General features: G+C 41.3%; 1 protein-coding gene across 1 annotated transcript; it reads right to left on the bottom strand.

Annotated features, from left to right (window-relative positions):
• Positions 1-904: 904 nt before the first annotated feature.
• On the bottom strand, positions 905-18,586 carry LOC123753244 (uncharacterized). Its single transcript, XM_045735233.2, has 8 exons — positions 18,448-18,586; positions 16,165-16,246; positions 14,702-14,799; positions 11,573-11,708; positions 10,189-10,387; positions 6,692-6,831; positions 3,549-3,646; positions 905-1,342 (listed from the first exon to the last, which is right to left on the bottom strand). The coding sequence occupies exons 3-8, from the start codon at positions 14,793-14,795 to the stop codon at positions 1,023-1,025; spliced, it is 987 nt and encodes a 328-aa protein (XP_045591189.2). The 5' UTR covers positions 14,796-14,799; positions 16,165-16,246; positions 18,448-18,586; the 3' UTR covers positions 905-1,022.
• Between the last annotated feature and the right edge of the window lie 755 nt (positions 18,587-19,341).

A 19,341-nucleotide genomic window follows, 5' to 3' on the forward strand; every position in this document is an offset into this window, starting at 1 on the left:
GCGTTCCGGCTACTAGATACGACATATATATATATATGTGTATCAACACAGAGTGTGACATGTTGGCAGCTTATGTTCTTCTTGCTGCTTCCATTCCTGTTGCAGGGGTCATTCGGTCCAGCTTCTGCACTGGCCTGGGGTCTTGAAGTGGGTAGAGTGTAATTTTGTCTTAACTGTTGATTGCTGGTCTAGATTTCTTGATAAGCAGCGCTTCACTGGTATCTAATCAATCAATCTTCTACTGTCATTGAATCTATCAATTATTTCGGTGATCGTCTCGTTGTGTATGGCAATTATATGTTCCTTGATGGAGCCCTGTTGTTTGTGCATTGTTAATTGCCTAGAGAGCGACGTTGTCTTGCCTATATGCCGAGTTCGTTGGGGCTGATGACACATGACACTGCCCGACTTAGAGCTGTAGCAGCTCCCCATGCAGGTGACTTCCTATTAGCAACTTGGGCACTTCCCATGCCCAAGTGGGCATGGGAAGGCGCCAATGAAGATAACCTCCAAGTGGGCATGTGAAGAAATTGAGATTGTAACCCGAAAAACTGGAAGGGTCATTCGGTCATCAACCGAGGTTCTACTGTAGTTGCTTTTAATACTTTTATACTTTTATATAGTTGCACAGATCATGGGTTCAAGTGAGTTTACTGTATAGATGAATACTCACATTCCCATATGCACGAAAATGTCACAGTTGTTTAGCTCACATTCTGATTATACTGATCAGTATAACAAAAATAACCATTGCCTGCAAGTCATCAACAGCATCATTACATCATAAAAAAGCAAAGAATTGGAAAGAACAAAACTTAATAAATTTGATAAAAGACAAAATGCCACCTACAAATAGTCTACTCTCACCTTGGTACTTCTCTACATACAAAAATAAACAAAGTAATTGAAATATTGCATTATAGGATTTATTTAGCCAAATAATGTACAGATTTTATCAGCAAAGAGTAAAAACACTAAAATGCACACAAGGAATAGACAAATTTACAACAAAAATAAGATGACTACAGCTTTTTCGTCTTCATGAATTCACTGAAGGTCAGCATCTCTTCCCTTTTTTTGACTTTTGTAAAACGTTTACGTATATTATCCGCTGGGTATGCAACGTGAGAGTATGTGCCATCATAAGTGGGTGTTGCTGGAGTAATTTCTCTTATATCATGGCACCGGGAAGGGGAGGATGGGCTTGGGTCGTGTGGTTCCTGGTACACTTTATGTAGCTCTGACACCTGTGATTCATAATCTTTTATTATGCTAGAAAATGAGCCACCCTTCATCTTCTTCACCTTTGGAAGTTTGTTTTTGAGCTTACGAGCCTCAGCAACTGAAAGTCAAAAACTATTGTAAGGACCTAATACTCTTCAAGAGATTTTTCATTTCTCTGAAATTAATAAAATACTCTAAATAATAAATCTATATAAAAAGCACAGGTAAAATACAACCTGTTATCCAAAATGAGAGTTCTTGAGGATGGTACTACAAAATATGGACATCACATCCAAAATAAAGTCAATGTTTTTTACTATAAAACTTGTGTAAAGGGCACGTGAAAGAAATCGACAACTAAATCAAGCTTCTCCTAGGCATAGTATAACACATATGTACTAAATTAGGCCTAAACATATGTATGTTTATGCTTAGAACAGGTAAGGTCAAGTTTCTGGTTTGAATTTGTTTATGCCCTTTAAAATTCTAATACCCAATAGTACAAAATGTGAACTTTTTTTGTATACAACAATCTATACTTTGCACATTCCAGCCACAGTAACTATAGGTTTTTATCATATTTAAGAGGATTGTTATGATTACCTTGAGGTTACCTTGAGGTGCTTCCGGGGCTTAGCGTCCCCGCGGCCCGGTCGTCGACCAGGCCTCCTGGTTGCTGGACTGATCAACCAGGCTGTTGGACGCGGCTGCTCGCAGCCTGACGTATGAGTCACAGCCTGGTTGATCACCAGATATGATAGTAAGAAATATAGAGGACACAGCAAACCTCAAAACTTATGGACTACTTTTTCCCAGCATTGAAGACGCACCACCCTACCAGCACCATTTTGAGTTATTGAATTTTGAAAAAAAAAAAAAAAATTGGAACTCTGCTGGGCCTAACATATAAAATATATTACAAATGTTGTTTTACTTATTGTAACTCATTATTTGTTTGTTTACTTTAATATTTTATTATTCTATGATAAGATTAATCATATGGTCAAAGCTGAATCGTATACGTTCATAGTCTGTCTGTTTATAGTTTGCAACTGGGGACTAGCCATGTTCTCGACTCTTAACAAATACAACATCACAATAGGAAAAGGTTAAAAAATACAGTTTTCGGAATAAATTTGATTGCACCTAAAAACGAAGATTACAAATTTGGATTTTTTTTTTTTTGCAGATGCATAATATGGGTAGTGTCTGGCAGTGACATAATGGGGAGTGACTTTTGTCTGGCGGCGACGCAGTTTGCGTCCATAAATAATCTCACAGATGTCCGGCGGAGACGCTTTTTGTGTCCAAAAATTAAAATTCTTTTAAAAATTCCATTTATTGTTCAATTATTATGAGACTAGTTCTCAAATGTGCACCTGTAAATTGCAAACACTTTGATACCATAATGAATGGCACAGCACGACAATTGAGGTCACAACACTGGAAAGATTATAAATACTTGTGTGGTGATGAGCGTCCGGAATTAAAATATTTGTTAAAATTACATTTATTGTTCTATTATTATGATACTAGTTCTAAAATCCGCACCTTTATATTGTGAACAATTTGATACTAACCTGAACGACGTAACATGAAAATTGATCTTAACAAACTGAAAAGAGTAGACACATTTGTGTGCCAGGTGTTGCAAGTATGCCAATGGGCTATACTATAGGCTATAGTATATACTATATACACTGCCATATACTATAGGCTATACTATATGCTATAGTATATAGCCTATAGTATAGGCTACTATAGGCTCAGGAATCTGTGCACCAGTTGATTAACAGGTGAGAGGCGGGACCAAAGTGCCAAAGCTCAACCCCCGCAAGCACAATTAGGTGAGTAATGGGTGCTGTCTGACAGGGTAACTCTTGGCTGACTTTCGGCATTTCTGGGGGAGAGGGGGGCTACTGGACCTTATATACATATACCCCTGTAGGGAATTCTATTGTGAACAAATTTTGAACAGCCAAAGTAAGTGGAATTTGGTATTTATTTTTACATAGACATGATCAGGGAAGGGAATTTATCATTTTACAAACAAAAACAAGAATTTTTGGGAAATATTCAATTTCATGTGCACAGGGGGAATGTCACAATAAACTTGGCGCATCACAGTGGTTAAAGACGAAAGTGGAAGAAAATGTAATAATAAGATCTTGGAGGGTTTAAAATGAGCACAATTCGATTAAGAACATGGGAAACTTGAATAAATTGATAACTGCTTTAGATAAGAGTTTCTTAGGGAGAATCAAGCAACAGAAACAAAGATATACAGTAGTAGAAATAAAAAATGTAGATTAATTTGAACTTACCGTGAGGCTTCTCATCACTATGAAACTCAAGTGACTCTAATGTGGAAAGCATCTCATCTACACCAATAGTAGGCTCAAGTTGAGTGCCCTTGTTGCTCCTGAAATATTAAATAAAAATCAATAAAACCAGCATTGAATGTAATGAAACGCCATTTTCTGGGTGAGCCCCGGAGGCTCCCTACAGCTATTGGACTGATATATGCAATATTAGTCTGGGGCTCCAGTCACTGGAGTTCTGCCTACCGGGGACCACCGCCAGAACCTGGCCCCCTCAGAGAGGCGCAGGGAGCAATGGCCCAAGGAAAACCCCCATATATTTTAGGGGTATCCCACATGTGTCATCAACCAGTGTTAGGCACCCAGAGAGGTAGGCATTTAAAAAACAAACTCCACTTGGTAGGAAATTGCAAAACACCCAAGACCAAACAGAGAAACATAACTCCCCATAAGAAAACAAGGAAACAAGCAAACGTCATCCACTGTCGTCGTGCCACTTGTCCACGTAGCTCTTCCCCCTCTTTTCTGGCTGTTTTAGCTGGGGGTTTTGTCAGGTTCATGTCTTGCCCTGCCTTTTCGTTTTTTTTTCTGGTTGCCTATTGAAGTTTTTCATTTCCGTGGTGCATTTTCCGCCGGCAAATGTGGTGGTTAGGGCTCCCACCCCCCCCCCCACGGGTTCATTTCCGGGTTCCTTTGGGTTCTTTGGTTTTGTTCCGGAGGTTTTCTTCCTCTCTGGTTTCCTCTTTGGAGGTTCGGGTTGGTTGTTACCTCCTGTGCAATCCGGAATTTACCTCTATTATGGCCTGGCCTCTTTTGCGTTCCAGTCCTTGTTTCCATATTGGGTGCGTTCTGGGGTTCCTGGGTTTTCCTGGCTTGCACACTGCTCTTCTTCTTGGGGCTTGGCACGGGTTTTGTGGTCTTGCTGAGGTTCCTGCTTCTGCTAGTCGAGGTAGGGCTTTGGTGAGGTCATAGAAGTTGAGGTCGTAGAGACGAGCCCTACCCTTCGTGGGAGTGGCTCTTGCGGCATGCAAAAGGTCGGTGATCCACTCGACTCATCTTGAAACATGGACCAAGGAGTCTAACATGTGTGCGAGTCAGCTGCACTAAACCGAGAAGCGTAATGAAAGTGACACAGGTTTGGCTATCGCCTCGTGTGGCAGCCAGACTAGGGGCCGATCCCTCACTGGTTGCCCTCGCCTCTCTCCCGTGTCTCAGTAAGCCAGGTGAGCTATTTTCCCCGGCCAATGCTGTGGGACTCGGGGGAGGCGGGGTGCAATGTTGTCTATAAGAAAGAGCCTGCTGTCGCAAAGGGGTGCAGGCCCGTGACTTGCTGGGATGCCGTGAGACTGTCACTTTGCTGTGAGGCTCCAGGGCCGATCAGCGGGTCATGCGTGCAGTTGCCAATTACCATGAGCAGACATGTTGCGACCCCGAAAGATGTTGAACTATGCCTAGCCAGCATGAAGCCAGAGGAAACTCTGGTGGAGGTCCGTAGCGGTTCTGAGGTACAAACTGATCATCGGAGCTGGGTGTAGGGGCGAAAGACTAATTCCCTCCTAAGTTTCCCTCAAGATAGCTGGAACTCATGGGATGAATTTCATCTGGTAAAGTGAATGATTAGAGGCCTTAGGGATGAAATGTCCTCAACCTATTCTCAAACTTTAAATGGGTGAGATGCCGAGCTTGCTTAAATGCTGAAGCTTTGGCGACTAATCTGAGTATCTAGTGGGCCATTTTTGTAAACAAAACTGGAACTGTGGGATGAACCAAATGTCGAATTAAGGGGCCTAAATGAATGCTCATTCAGATCCCATTGAAAGGTGTTGGTTGCTATAGACAGCAGGACATTGGCCATGATAGTTGGAATCCGCTAAGGAGTGAATAACAACTCACCTGCCGAAACAACAAGCCTTAAAATGGTATAACACTCAAGCATTCTCCAGACACTCAACCGCCAGAGCATTAGCGGGCCAGCGACAAAGAGCGCAGGTCTCAAAGCCCCCGGCGAGTATGAGGGACACAGTTGTGAGCACTGAAGGGATCCGGCATGAGCCAGCCTGGAGCCGCCACCGGTGCAGATCTTGGTGGTAGTAGCAAATACTCGAGAGAGACTCCCTTGAAGACCGAAGTGGGGAAGGGTTCCATGTGAACATCAGTTGGACATGGGTTAGTTGCTCCTAAGCCCAAGGCTAAGGCCTGATTCCAACGCTAGCGGCAACGGCCAATGCAAGCCAAACTCACACATATGAGGAAATTGGAGGACGACGACGACCACAGCCGATTGTGCCTGCCCCTCCTCCTATTGCACCACCACAACTGCAAGAAGCCAAGATACGCCATGAGCAGACAAACAAATAGAAGTTGCCTGGGGATCAGTGGCAAAAGGGAATATGGTACTTATTCCATAACCAGGATCCGGATATAGCTGGCAGGCAGTGCCAAAATAAGTCATGGGGGATCAGTACGTGACTGTGCCACACTGTTCCCTCTTGAATTTTGGCAACCAGCAATCCCAACAAGTCTATGTCCATTCCGTACCCCTAGACCAATTTCCCCTTGCAAAGCTGGGTGAGGATAACCACAAACATCTGGCATTCAACCTTGGAAAGACAGAGACATTCCCTCTTATAGATCAAGATAGATCCTTGATTTAAACAACTTTCTCTTGTGGAACGTTTTGATTAATGGAATTGCTGATCAACAGAAAAAAAAGAGAGGACAGTTTGATAAGTTGTCTTTCAGGCTTCAATAAAACATTATTGAGTAAAGTACAGCAAGCAGCACATGAAGCGGAATCTCCCACTTTATGCTTCAAATTTTATCTTGATTTGATTTATATATAATCAGGAAGCTGATGATTACCACTAAACAATTACAGTTTCACAGTAGATATTTCATACACATGGTCATAATCATGGTCTAAATTGGATACAGGAAAGATTCAAGAACAGTATTTTACTGATAACTAATGTCAGAATTTAGCTAATTGACTGGTGAAAGGCAGCTGTTTTTCCCATTCAATTCAGTAATTACAAAGTCCTGTATTTTCTTTACTCTTAAATCATGGTGGGCAAGTCTTTAAACAAAATAAAGAAATGCATGACTAAGACTGTAAATTAAAGAGAAGAACAGGACCAGATACTAACGTGATATTAAGTGTCTGTTGTAAGAGCGTAGCGCTACCCAGTTTGCCTTTCATGTGCCGCTTCCAGCGAGCAGCAACTGCACGGTCGTGTCTCTGTACATCAGCTTCGCTCTTCATCGTCCACTTTGCCTTTAATAATTTCTGGAAAAAAAATATTTTACTTGTATATGATCTGATATCTAGAAAGTGTAGCTTGATTCAGTTTTCCACAATCATATAACTTTTACAGCAGAGCAATGCAACACTTGTCAAAAATATCTACATTACAAGGTTAATAATAACTGATGTGGAGTTTACCAAAGGTAAACTCCATACAACTCCTAAGCATCTCTTATAGGCACAATAGCCTGATCAACCAGGCTGTGACTCATACGTCAGGCTGCGAGCAGCCGCGTCCAACAGCCTGGTTGACCAGTCCAGCAACGAGGCGGCCTGGTCGATGACCGGGCCGCGGGGTCGCTGAGCCCCGGAATCACCTCAAGGTAACCTCAAGGTAAGGTAACCATAAGAGCAAGCTGCATGCATGCACCAACATGAATCGGCTAATACTGATTCTCATGCATGAATGAGAATAATTATTATTAGTAAGATGACCAACCATACATCAAAAGATGGAGAAACAACTACGTTTCAGTCCGTACTGAACCATTATCAAGTCCTGTGCGGACTTCGTAATCAGTATTAGTAATATTAATTATTACTATTAAATATACCTTAGCTTAGTATTAGGGTGTTAATTAGAATTACAAGTAATAAGCACAGTATATTATTACTAAATTAATACTGAAATTAAGCCAATGTTCCAATAAACTCTCGGTTGAGTACTGTATAGAGAAGGAGACACCATTCTTTTCAATGTTGTGTTGCTACTCTCACCACAATGGATGTCTACAGAACTTCAACTCCCAGAGTTACAGATCTTTACATGCTTTGCAAGTCTACAACTGTTAAATAGTTGTTATAAGGTTACTTAATTACACCTAGGAGTTTAAGAAGTGTTGGATAAGCATCATAAACACTATTATAGACAAATAAGTGATACAAAAGGAATCGACTGGTAGCGGTCTAAGACGCCACAAGTTGCACACGGCTACATCATGCATCCATCCCTACAGATGAACAACTGATTCAACTAGAGGCACAACTGACTTGGGCATCTGGACTCTCTTGATGTCTTGTCCACATCCTCCACAAGCCAGTTCGAAGACAGCTCCAGCAGAGAAATGAGGTGCAAGACCGAAGCCAAATGCCCACAGGTGCACAAATCCTCAGCAACCAGGGATGCCGAAAGGGAGGGAACCTGCACGTGAAGCTGCACCTGGCCGACATTGGGAGGAAGCACAGGGGCGAACAAGAACACACATTGAGGTGCTCCAACTCACACCCCCCCCTCCCCAGGTAAACTTGAATGACCTGGGTAAACTCTTGCCATGCAAGCATGCAGGTCCGACAGAATGCATGCCACGTCCCCAATGAAAAGAAAGGGCAGTCTGCCAGCCAGGAATAATCCAGTACCTCGTAATGCACCCAGTTAGGAAAAAGTAGCCAAACTCAAAAGACGAAGGATCCATTATCGAGGCGTAATCCGGGTCGTGCAGGAGGTAAGCTGCAATGGACTCCCGGACCTCCCTAGGTGGGATGCGGGAAGCCGAACACCTTTGGAAAGATGGAACTGAGAAATCTAGGGGGGAACCCGAAACCGAACCTGGTGAGAAGCCAAACTCTCATCAAACTCGTACAGGGCTTGTTGTTACCCCCCCCCCCACCCCTGTAATAACAAGCCCTGTGCCAAGGATACCAACACCCAAGTGGGGTCAAATGGGGCCCAAGCCCCCCCAATTCAACTCCTCCCCAACCCCAGGATCCTCCACGTCAGGACCCGAGGCAGAGCCATCCTCCAAACCCTCTGCCTCTGGAGAAAAGGCAGAGTCCACCGGAAAAGCAGGGACGAAGGGAAAAGTTGCATGACTTGGAAGCCTTGGCAGGAGGAACAGGCTCGAAAGCCTCTCAGTCCGGAAGGGGCAGTGCCTGAAAGCACCCGAGTCTCACCACGAAGAAAGCCCTATCACAACTTCGAAACCCTCAGACATCTGGGAGCCAGGAGCATAATAAACTACAGCAGAGGAAGGACAAGGGGGTGCGGACAAAACCAAAGTCGTGGTGACTAACATCCCCAAATCCGGATCCCTACAACCAAAACGTGGCAGCCTCAGGGAATCCGGAAAGGCAACCAACCTAGCGCGTTGCAGCAATCTAAACCTCGCATGCAAGGCCAAAGCTGCCTGCACCTAAATATCACTAGCAGTGGACTAGGTGAACTGGAGTACAAGCAAGGAACATCACTCACAGGACTCCGGGTCAAAGGTGTCATTGACCCAACAGGCAGCATGGTTGAGTCAAAAATGGTGAGTGTCACCAGGAGACAAAGCAACTTTCAAACTCGCACAAAGCGAGATGGGACTCAGAAGGCGCATCCATTGGACCAATAAGCCCCAATGCGGGTTTCCATGGCCCTTAGGCTGACTGCTAAAGGAAGCCCAGGCAAATAACTGCTAACCGGCTATCCCAGAACTACCAAACAAACAAACAAGCAAGCTGAACCCCTGCAATGTGTGCAATCACAGGGACCTAGCGGAGGACCACCAAAATAATACAAGTGGTCCTACAGACACACCAGGCAGACCTCCACCAGGCAAAACAAAAAGAAAAGAAAAGAAACACCCTGAAAAAGCACAACATTTTATCCAATATACTACAGGTATATTGATGACATTTTTGGGATTATGACAACGGGCAAACAGCACCTACAATCCTTTTTCAAGTGGGCAAACACAGTTCACTCCAATTTGAAATTCACACTGGATCACGATGACTCTACTATAAATTTATTAGACACTAAAGTATATTTTAACCAACTTAGCAGAAGACTGCAAACAAAAGCGTACTACAAACCCACGAATCTGCACACCTACCCTAAGTTTGACTCCAATCGCCCACAAGCACTTAAGAAATCCCTGTCATACTCTCTCTGGGCCTCTGCCTAAAGAGAATTAACAGTACAGAAGACACTCTACACCCACAGCTACAAGACCTTTGGAAGATGTTCAGGGCTAGGGGGTGTATTCAGAGAACGTGCGACGCGACACCCAACTGAAACTGCGGAGTGACACGGCCCCAACTCCTTGAAAACAAAATAACAAAACTAATATGTAATCATTCTAATACTTAAAAATACAGTGGCGCCTCGATTAACGAGTTTAAGACGTTCCAGCACCGAGCTCGTCATGTGGAAAACTCGTCTTGCGAAACAACAATAAAAATGTCGTCGGAGGTGTTCAAGAACCAGCGGGAACGCTCGTTAATCGAGCGCAAGCTCGTCAGTCGAGACATATTTTCTGCAAGTGACTTGCTCGTTACTCGAAATGCTTGTAACTGGAGCCGCTCGTCACTCGAGGTTCCACTGTACTGTACTTAAATACGGTATAAAACCTGGTTTACCTGTGCACCAGCAGGAGAGATGGGAAAGGACAGTGAGAGCGCCTCGGGTGTCCACATGTCTGGATCAGACAAGTGCAAGTACCGCAACTGTTCCTTCATGGCCCATGTCAGCAAGTTCTCTTCTTTGGGCTCGTAGTCCCGAAAGTATTTTTGCTTAATTATTTGTCTTCTGATGTGTTTCTGATAATTCTTGGCATCACTGGAAATATATTTGTGTATAGAAATGCAACTTTATAATAATCAATAATAATAATTAATAACAATAATAAAAAATAATAATAATAATAATAAAAAAATAAATACTGTAATAATGAGTAATATGAAGAATTAATACTAATAATTAATAATTAATTAAATACTAACAATATTACAAATAATACTGTAATTATAATGCAATTTATCTCCCATATCAATTCACTGCCAGATAAGGATTCTTACAGTATTAAATGTCAAGACACAACACCATACAGGACAAACAAACAAACAAGCAACAACTATATGAACTCCACGAATGGTTAGATGACTGGCAAATGCTTTTTAACATCCACAAAACAATTTGTCCTGATGATGAAGATCAGATGTAACACACAAGGAGCAACGGTGTCAATCTTGACAAGCCTCAATGTACAACTGAGCACAGGAGATGTTTGTTCATCCAAAGGGTTATAAACCCTTGGAACAGCCTACCCGCCAAAGCCGTAAATGCCAAAACTCCGTTGGGTTTTCAAATCCACCTGGAAAAGATCACCAAGGCAAGACAGGGGACCTTTGACAAGCTGCCGGCTTCCTGTTCTCATCAAGGCTACTAGTGTTAGTGGCCTGGAGGTAAATCAGGTAAAAAAAACACACCATGGCAGATAGAGAACAGAAAAATATAAGAGTAAAGAAAACTGCTGAAGTGCTAATGGCCCATGCAAGGAAGCCCCCTCCCCCCAACTGATTCCTAAAAAAACTAGACGGAGTACCCAACGGTACCTGGGTCGGGTCTGTTTGTATCTGTATATCTATCTATATATATCAATATATCTATATATATATATCTATATCTTTCTATATATTTATTTTATCTACATCAATATATCTATCAATATCTATCTATAAATAAATAAATAAATGTATGTATGTATGTATGTGTGTGTGTGTGCGCATGCTCTTCCTGTGCACAACACCTTAGCGTGTGCATGTATCAGTTAACACACCTTAGCGTGTGCATGTATCAGTTAACACACCTTAGCGTGTGCATGTATCAGTTAACACACCTTAGCGTGTGCATGTATCAGTTAACACACCTTAGCGTGTGCATGTATCAGTTGTGCGTATATGCACACATTATACAAGTATAGGATATAAAGTAAGCTTGAAAATTATGATTAATTATACATACACTTCAATCTGTGATGCTTGGCCTTGCAGGGCCTCCATGTCTGAAGATGATATAGCTTCTAATTCATCGATACTAAGATCCCCAGTTTCCTCTTCACTCAGGTTGAGGCTGCGTAAAACTCGTCGAATACCTCGTGCTGTAAAATACCACATTCAATAACATTTGGGATTCATTTACAAATATCAGATGTAGTCAGCAAATCAGATGATACCCATGAGCTTTTAAAATTTTCAATGGAAGAATAGATTTTACTGACCAAAAAGTCTATCTTATAAACTGTTCAGTTTTTTGTTTGTCAGCACCTTCATATGCTGCCACAAGGGTGGTGCATGATTTAACCATACTGCACATACTTGTGCCTATGTAGCTTCCCTCCAGAAAAATCTGACAAATGTCATACAGGTATCATTAAATCACAATATTGATCCAACATGGATTATATGTTACTCGAGCATATTTTGCCTATTTGGATAAGTACCCTATGTGCTCTGCTTGATTATGCACTGATCCTGACACAGCACAGAGGATCATTCTACATTTGGAATAGTTGCATAATACAGATCAGATTGCCCAATATATATATCTTTCAAAATAATCTTTAACCTTTTAAATGCACACTAGCATGTACTGTAGATAAGTTAGTTTCACATTAGTGCAGTAACTTCTCTACAATCTCTACTACACTGGGACCGGAGAGAATAACAAGACAGGCACTGAAACAAATAATAGCAATCAAGAATAAACATCTGTAGTTTCAATAAATCATTGTACTGTAGTAACAAAAATATGTGAAAGATATAGTACAGAATCAACCTTACATTCCATTCACCTGGGCTCTAGGAGATTCAAACTGCAAACCCCATGCGTGTGAGGCCGAAGCTCTATCGACTGAGCTATTAAGTAGTCTTAATAAAGTATATTTCCAGAAGCAGCATCCTGTTGCTAAACTGGAATTTTCTACTTTCCCTGACTACTACTGAAGCTCAGAGGAATTAGTGATCCACGCCCATGTCATATAAATTGTCATCCACACTTCCGTGGAAATAAATATTCCAGTCACCTGAGCTCTAGGAGACTAGAGGAATCACTAATTCCTCTAGTCTAACTTTAAAAAAAAATAATTTGGCAGGACTGGTCGAGATGAGGGTTCCTGTCCCTCTTCCTCCCCCAGTCCAGCTGATACTCTGGGTTCTGGCTTGGTTGGATTCATATCAAGGGTGAGTGGACCTCCTGGCACCATGGTGGCTGGCCCAGCCTTGGTTTCAGGCGCTGCTTGCTCGGTGTCTGAACCCGGGTGGTTTTCTTGCAGCTCCGCCTCTTTCAGCAGGTTGGGTCAGTGAGGTATCTCGCTGATTCGCCTTACTGCTCTGCATTACGCGTCTGGTCTTTCTAACAAGTGTGTATCACCATTTATATGGTGATCAGGTGGCTTCTTTGATGGTGTCTCACCTGTGTTCTTCTTCCCAGCGACTGTATGAAGTTTCTTGGCAGCCTTTACGTCACTTTCTTTCTCTTACAAGGTTTTCGTCGATTTCAGACTAGGTTATTTTGCCCTTTCTCTCTTGGCTTTTTCTGGATCAGCATCCCATGCCTAATATTGTCGCTTCTTATCGTGCAGCGTTGGCGGAATCGCTCCAGCTTGCGTTCAGGGTGGATGTTGCTTCTGCTCCATTCTGCTAGCTTTCACATGCATTTTTTTCACCTCCAGCCTGCTCATGCGCCGCCTGAGCCTTCTTGGTCTTTAGACCACGTTCTTTTTTTTTGTTTCCTCTCCTCGCTTTGTGGCCCATTCGGTTAGGGATTGCTTTTGGATGGCCTTGTTTTTATTGGCATTGGCCTCTGGGGGGTCGGGTTGAGGAGCTTCATGCTCTCCTCCGACGCCAGGGGTTCTGTTCATTTGGTCTAGGTGGTCATTTTGTCTGTTTGCAGACTTCTCCTTTTCTGGCGAAGAATGAGACAGTGGGTTTCTGGAGGGGTTCGTTGTTTGTGGATGCTTGGTTGGTTAGGTCAGGGGGTGCATCATGTGCTATGTCCAGTGGTAGCTTTATGCTGCTACCTGCCACTGGTTCTATGACAGTGGATGTTCTTTGGGTGAATACGGTTTCCCTGGATCCCTGTTCCAGGGCTCATGTGTCTCAGGTTGTCTGCAGTGTCATAAAGTCCAGCCAGCCAGCGGTCTACTCTCATGCCCATGACATTCGAAAGTATGCTGCTCTCACAGAGGTTTTTGGCAACATGTCTTGGGTAGACATTCGGGCATGGGGGTTTTGGAGGTCGAACAGGGTACTGGCAGCCAGGTATCCAGTGAACGTTCTGGTTTCTGGCCATGTGTGGCTTTGGTGAGCCAATCGCGGCCATCTGTTTCTTCTTCGTCTTGAGACCTGCTGTGCTTCCGCCTCCCGGGTAAGTCCCTCCTGTTACTTATATTTGGGTAGTTATCTTCAGACTGGGTTTTTCTAATAATGCTGCTGTTGCAGTTAAGATACTGTGATCTATTTTTGATAGGTTATTTAATGACTGTTTTGTTGGTAATACAGTGTATTTAAAACTTTTGTTTCCTTTAGTGTTTTCCTTTTTTACCAGATGAGAGCCTCCTCAACACCAAATGAAAGTGGGAATGAGATAATAATGATGATTAAGGATGAACAAGAGCATGTCTTTGAGATGTTATATACAAGTGAATAAAACATACATAACTGAGCTATTCATATTTTGAATAAGCTTTTATAGTTACTGCATGACAACAGTATATAACATACCAAATATAGATAAATGGATTTATAACAAAGACAACAATAATAATAATACAGAAATAATAATAATAATAATATTAATGTTTATTCAAAAGAAAATATATACAAAAAACATAACAGTAATGTACAATGAGAAAATCCACTAAGGCGATGAAGTGGATGCAAACCTACGATGTCGGCATTGCCAGTCGCGTACTGAATATCAATATTCATTGATATATATCATGTTAATGTTATTTCTATGTAATTCTGTAGTAATGTACAATTGTAGGATTAGGAGTTACACATACAGTACTAATAAAGTCACTATTACACACAGCATTTCAGGCAAGAAACGAATTTAGAGAGGTTATGCAAGTTTTCTGACCTCACTGACCTGAAAGTGGTGCAGAAGTGCTAACACATCTATGCAGCATGAAAGGTGTCCATACCTTTCCCACTCCTGTTATAAATGTTGCCATGTTTTTCATAAATCTGAAAATAGCAAATTTTTCAATTAGACTGTAGTTAATAAGACCAATTTAATTAAACACAGCACAATGTTACTCTAAGGTGATTCAGAGGCCTCAGTGTCCATGCAACCCAGTCTTTGACCAAGCATCCTAGTTGACATGTCAACCAGGTTGTCAGATGTAGCTGAAGAGTCTGACAAAGGAACCACAGCCTGAATGATCAAGTACTCTTTGGAGTTTACCAAGTTGCCTCTTGAATGTCAAAAAAGGTTAGCTTGTTATGCCCTTTACATTTAGAGGGAGTGTTAAAAAGTCTCAGGCCCTTAATGTTTATAGAATCGTTTCTTAACAGGGCATTTTTTGTACACTTTACCAAGCCTTCTACTACTTCCCTGGACCTCTACTTGTACATCCATGAAAATACTCTGGTATTCTATTACATAAACTGTAGAAACATGAAACATAAGATAGATGACCTTTGAGCACTCATGTGTGTACAGAGAAGATTAACCTAGTAATGCTAACCGAGACATGGTTAAATATAGATCTTCAGGACAAGTTTACCTGAATTTACCTGAGGGGCCACGATTTGTTTAGTGACCTTGATGAGGGCAGGAAGCCAGTAGCTTGTCAGAGTACCCCTCATTTGTCCTGATGATTTTCTCAAGCTGGATTTTGATATTCAGAAGTTTTGGGCATTTACAGCTTCAGCAGGTAGGTAGTTCCATTGATTTATAAGCTATGGGTGAAAAAGCATCTTCTGTTTTTTGTCCTACATTGTGGCTTGAGCTTGAAATAGTTACCTCATAAAATATTTGTGTTACATCTGACGTTTTGAAGAACATACAAGATCAAGAATATATGGATCAATATCCTCAAAATTGTTCAGTACAGTATTTTAAAAGTTTCGGTGAAATACGGGACTACTGGTACTAACTTTTTCACATACATAGAACAGACAAAAAGAGATGGATGAGTGGTGTTATATATGAGGCAGGATCTCAAAGGAAATGCAGCCATAATCAGGAGAGAAAGACTGAAGACCAAGCTGAAACTGTTTTTTTTTTTTCAGAATTTGCTGAGGGCAGTGAAAAGTAGTGGTAAGCACAGTCGAGTTACAATCAGGTTTTAGATTAAATTCCTATGGCAGGGCAGAACCATTTGGGGAATGTTTTTCTTTCACCTGACATCTCTATTCATCTAGTACTAGGTGAATAGGTACATCTAGTACTAGGTGAGTAACTTAGTACTAATACTAGGTTACCCCAAAAGTTTGACAATAATTGTGGGTTGCATCCTAGGGAAGGTCAGTAGTTGGCTAAGGGAGACCTCTATAAACTTATTAGGGCTGGATGTTTCTTTACCATAAAAAAAACAAGTCTTTTACCTGTCTGTAACCTGTTGGAAGATAAACAGCCAGAAGTCATTGGTGGTCCAGTGGTGGCTGGATGTTGCTGCTTTTGTTGATGCTTGAAATAAGGGAGATGAAAGAATTACTAGTATGTACCCTATCAAACCAGTCCCTTGAGTAGAAACCAAGAGTCAATATTAAAAAAAAAGAAATCTGCAAAACTAATCTTTATTTCTGCATGACATACCTAGCTCCTATGCCATGACAGGTGTAGCCACCTACACTACACACTGGGTAGAGCAAGAGTCAGACATCCCCAATGTCCAGAGGACACACAGGAGCGGATACAAGTCAAAATGTACATAAGATTGTTTGTGAATGTATTTTAAAACTTACCAAAGCTTGTATGCTTTGGTAAGTTGGGTTGTATGCTAAACCCAACTTAAACCAATCAAACACAGCAAAACCTAACATGGTCAAACCTAACACAGCCTAACTAAACACCACCTAACCAAACAGTCTAACCTAATATATAAAGTCAAACCAAACACAGCCTAACATGAAATAACTTAACACAGTCTAACCTAATACTGTATAGCCTAACCTAACAGCCTATCACTGTCTAACCTAACACAGTCTAATGATATACAGCATACAGATTTGACAATTATAAAACAGTTTTGTTAAAATATCTGTGTACTGATTGATCATACCCCTACAGGAGCCTCCAGGACCCTCAGACGCTAAGCATTGCTCTGCCAAAGTAGACTCCAGGAATGATGCCCTATAATTAAGCCTGACAAATCCAAAACCAACAAGTAATCTATACACTTCCTTGTGATCACAGGCAATATGTTTGTACTTGTGGGTGATGAACTACTTCTCTTGGGTCATCACCTCTTGACTCCATAATTAACTGGTAGGCCAGAGAATTACTGTAATTAGGTTTCCATAATTAGGTTCCAGAGCATATTAGGTTTGCCCGAAATGCTGTGCGTATTAGTGGCTTTAGGTATTGCATGTACTAGCTTTATCTATAAATCCAACATTATGTTTGTAACTCATCTTCTATGTATGTATGTACTTTTACCTGAATAAACATTTGAATTTGAAATGAATTTGAATACTGGGCTTGCATATCTACATTTAATGCTGTGAAGGAGTTTATGCACCAGACATCATACCAATCATGGTTGTTGAACAAGCCAAGTTACGACAAAAACATACCCCCTAAAGGTAATTAAACCAAATTCTATGAATAGTCAAACAAAATTTTGCCTTCAAGAAAAAAAAGGTAAGTCATACAACTGTACAAATCTTTGGTGTGCTCCCACTTGGAATAGGGTCCGTCTAATTACCCTAAGCTACTCAATGCTTCCTTACAAGCTACCCAAAGCTTCCTAACATTACATTAGTAATGAATAAATATGATATATTTATTCATTATAATGCTGGTGCTGAATGTATAACATGGAAAAACATATTTTTCTCTAAAAAATATAATTTCATAACAAAATTAGACGAAAATAAGCTGCTGGTGATGCCAAAGCAAGTCGACAGTCCAAGCAACAATGACGTGAAGCGACTTATCCAAGACACACACATTGTTGCTTGGAGAATGTTTGCTGGCATATCAGCCTTCTGTACCAACCTAACCTAACCAACCTAGATAACCTAACTAAACCTAACCTATCTAAACCTAACTTAATATAACCTGAAGGCAACAATATATCTTTGATAAGTCGCTCCACAACATTGTCGCTTGGATCGTCGACTTCCTATGGCCTCTCATGCCACTTAGTTTCATCTAATTTCGTTATATTATTTTAGAGTAAAAATATGTTTTTTCATGTTCTATATTCAGCACCAACGTTATAGTGATTAAATATATAATATTTCTTCATTACTTACATAATACTAGGAAGCTTTGAGTAGATTTGGGTAGCTTTGGGTTATTAGACGGACTGCTTGGAATATTGTATTCAAGCATAGACACCACATCTTCAGAAAGACATAACTTCTTTGGAGAAAGTTCAACACCGGGCAACAAACATCATTCCAGAACTAAGTCGACTCTCATACCAGGAAGGGTTGAGGGCCACAGGGCTAACAGCAATGCAAACCTGACATGCCAAGGCGGAGCTCATCTCAAACTTTTGAATTACTAAACAATTTGGATGATGTTGCTCCAGACCCGACTTCTTGAAAATGAAACGCGAACACGGAGCAATGGTTTAATGCTCAACAAGCAGGGCACATTGATCTTCCTGTCATCGTCCTGTCCTAGAGCGGCCCTAATGTGAACTCGCGTGTAATTACCTTTTTCAACAACCTACAGGCGGAGCAGAAATTGAATGTTGTTGTTATAGACGATGATTAAGTGATCAGATGCGCCCCGGCTGCCTGTTACCGGGAGAGGGAGAGGTTATGGGCTCCGTTCTGGCGGTGGAAACCCAATGTTATGGTGAGGAAGAGCGATCGCTTCTGCTGCTGGAACAATGTTCACGTTTTCTATGGTTGGTAATCTGAATTGTCTGGTTCTCTTTGTTTAATCAAACTGTGTCAACAAAATTATTCGCACACCCTCCGTTACTCTATGTGATGGAGTGCGAAAAGATACGCGAATTTAGAGACAATTCTATAACCAATGTTCCAGCGATGTGTAAATATTTCATTCAAAATGATCTGCTACCAGAAATTTTAGCCAAATATCCCCAGTTTGCTAACTGTAGGTAGTAACTAAGTGATTGTAACCTATCCACCGCTGCCCACTGGATGGGGGGCTGTGTGCAGGACAAACATATCAATTTTGACACTAGCTCTCCACATATGTCAGTTGCTTAATTTAGAACCTGTACTTGAGGTCGATCTCGAACCCATTGTTGAGGTGACGACTTATATTGAATTTTGTAATTAGCTCATCAAGATTGTAACTTGCTTAGCTAAATGAATTGTGGGGTTCAGTCCCTGAGCCCATTATGTGCCTCTGTAACCCTTTCCACTACCGCCCACAAGATGGGTATGGGGTGCATAATAAATGAACTAAACTAATTAACTAACTCTTTGTTTAATCTACTGTTTGGCTTTGATTCGGTTACAAGTATCTATTTATTTATTTATTTATTTATTTATTTATTTATTTATTTATTTATTTATTTATTTATTATTTATTTATTTATATACAAGAAGGTACATTGGGTTTGTGAGAATACA

Source organism: Procambarus clarkii, chromosome 22 (genome assembly GCF_040958095.1).
Source record: "Procambarus clarkii isolate CNS0578487 chromosome 22, FALCON_Pclarkii_2.0, whole genome shotgun sequence".
Classification (NCBI taxonomy): domain Eukaryota; kingdom Metazoa; phylum Arthropoda; class Malacostraca; order Decapoda; family Cambaridae; genus Procambarus; species Procambarus clarkii.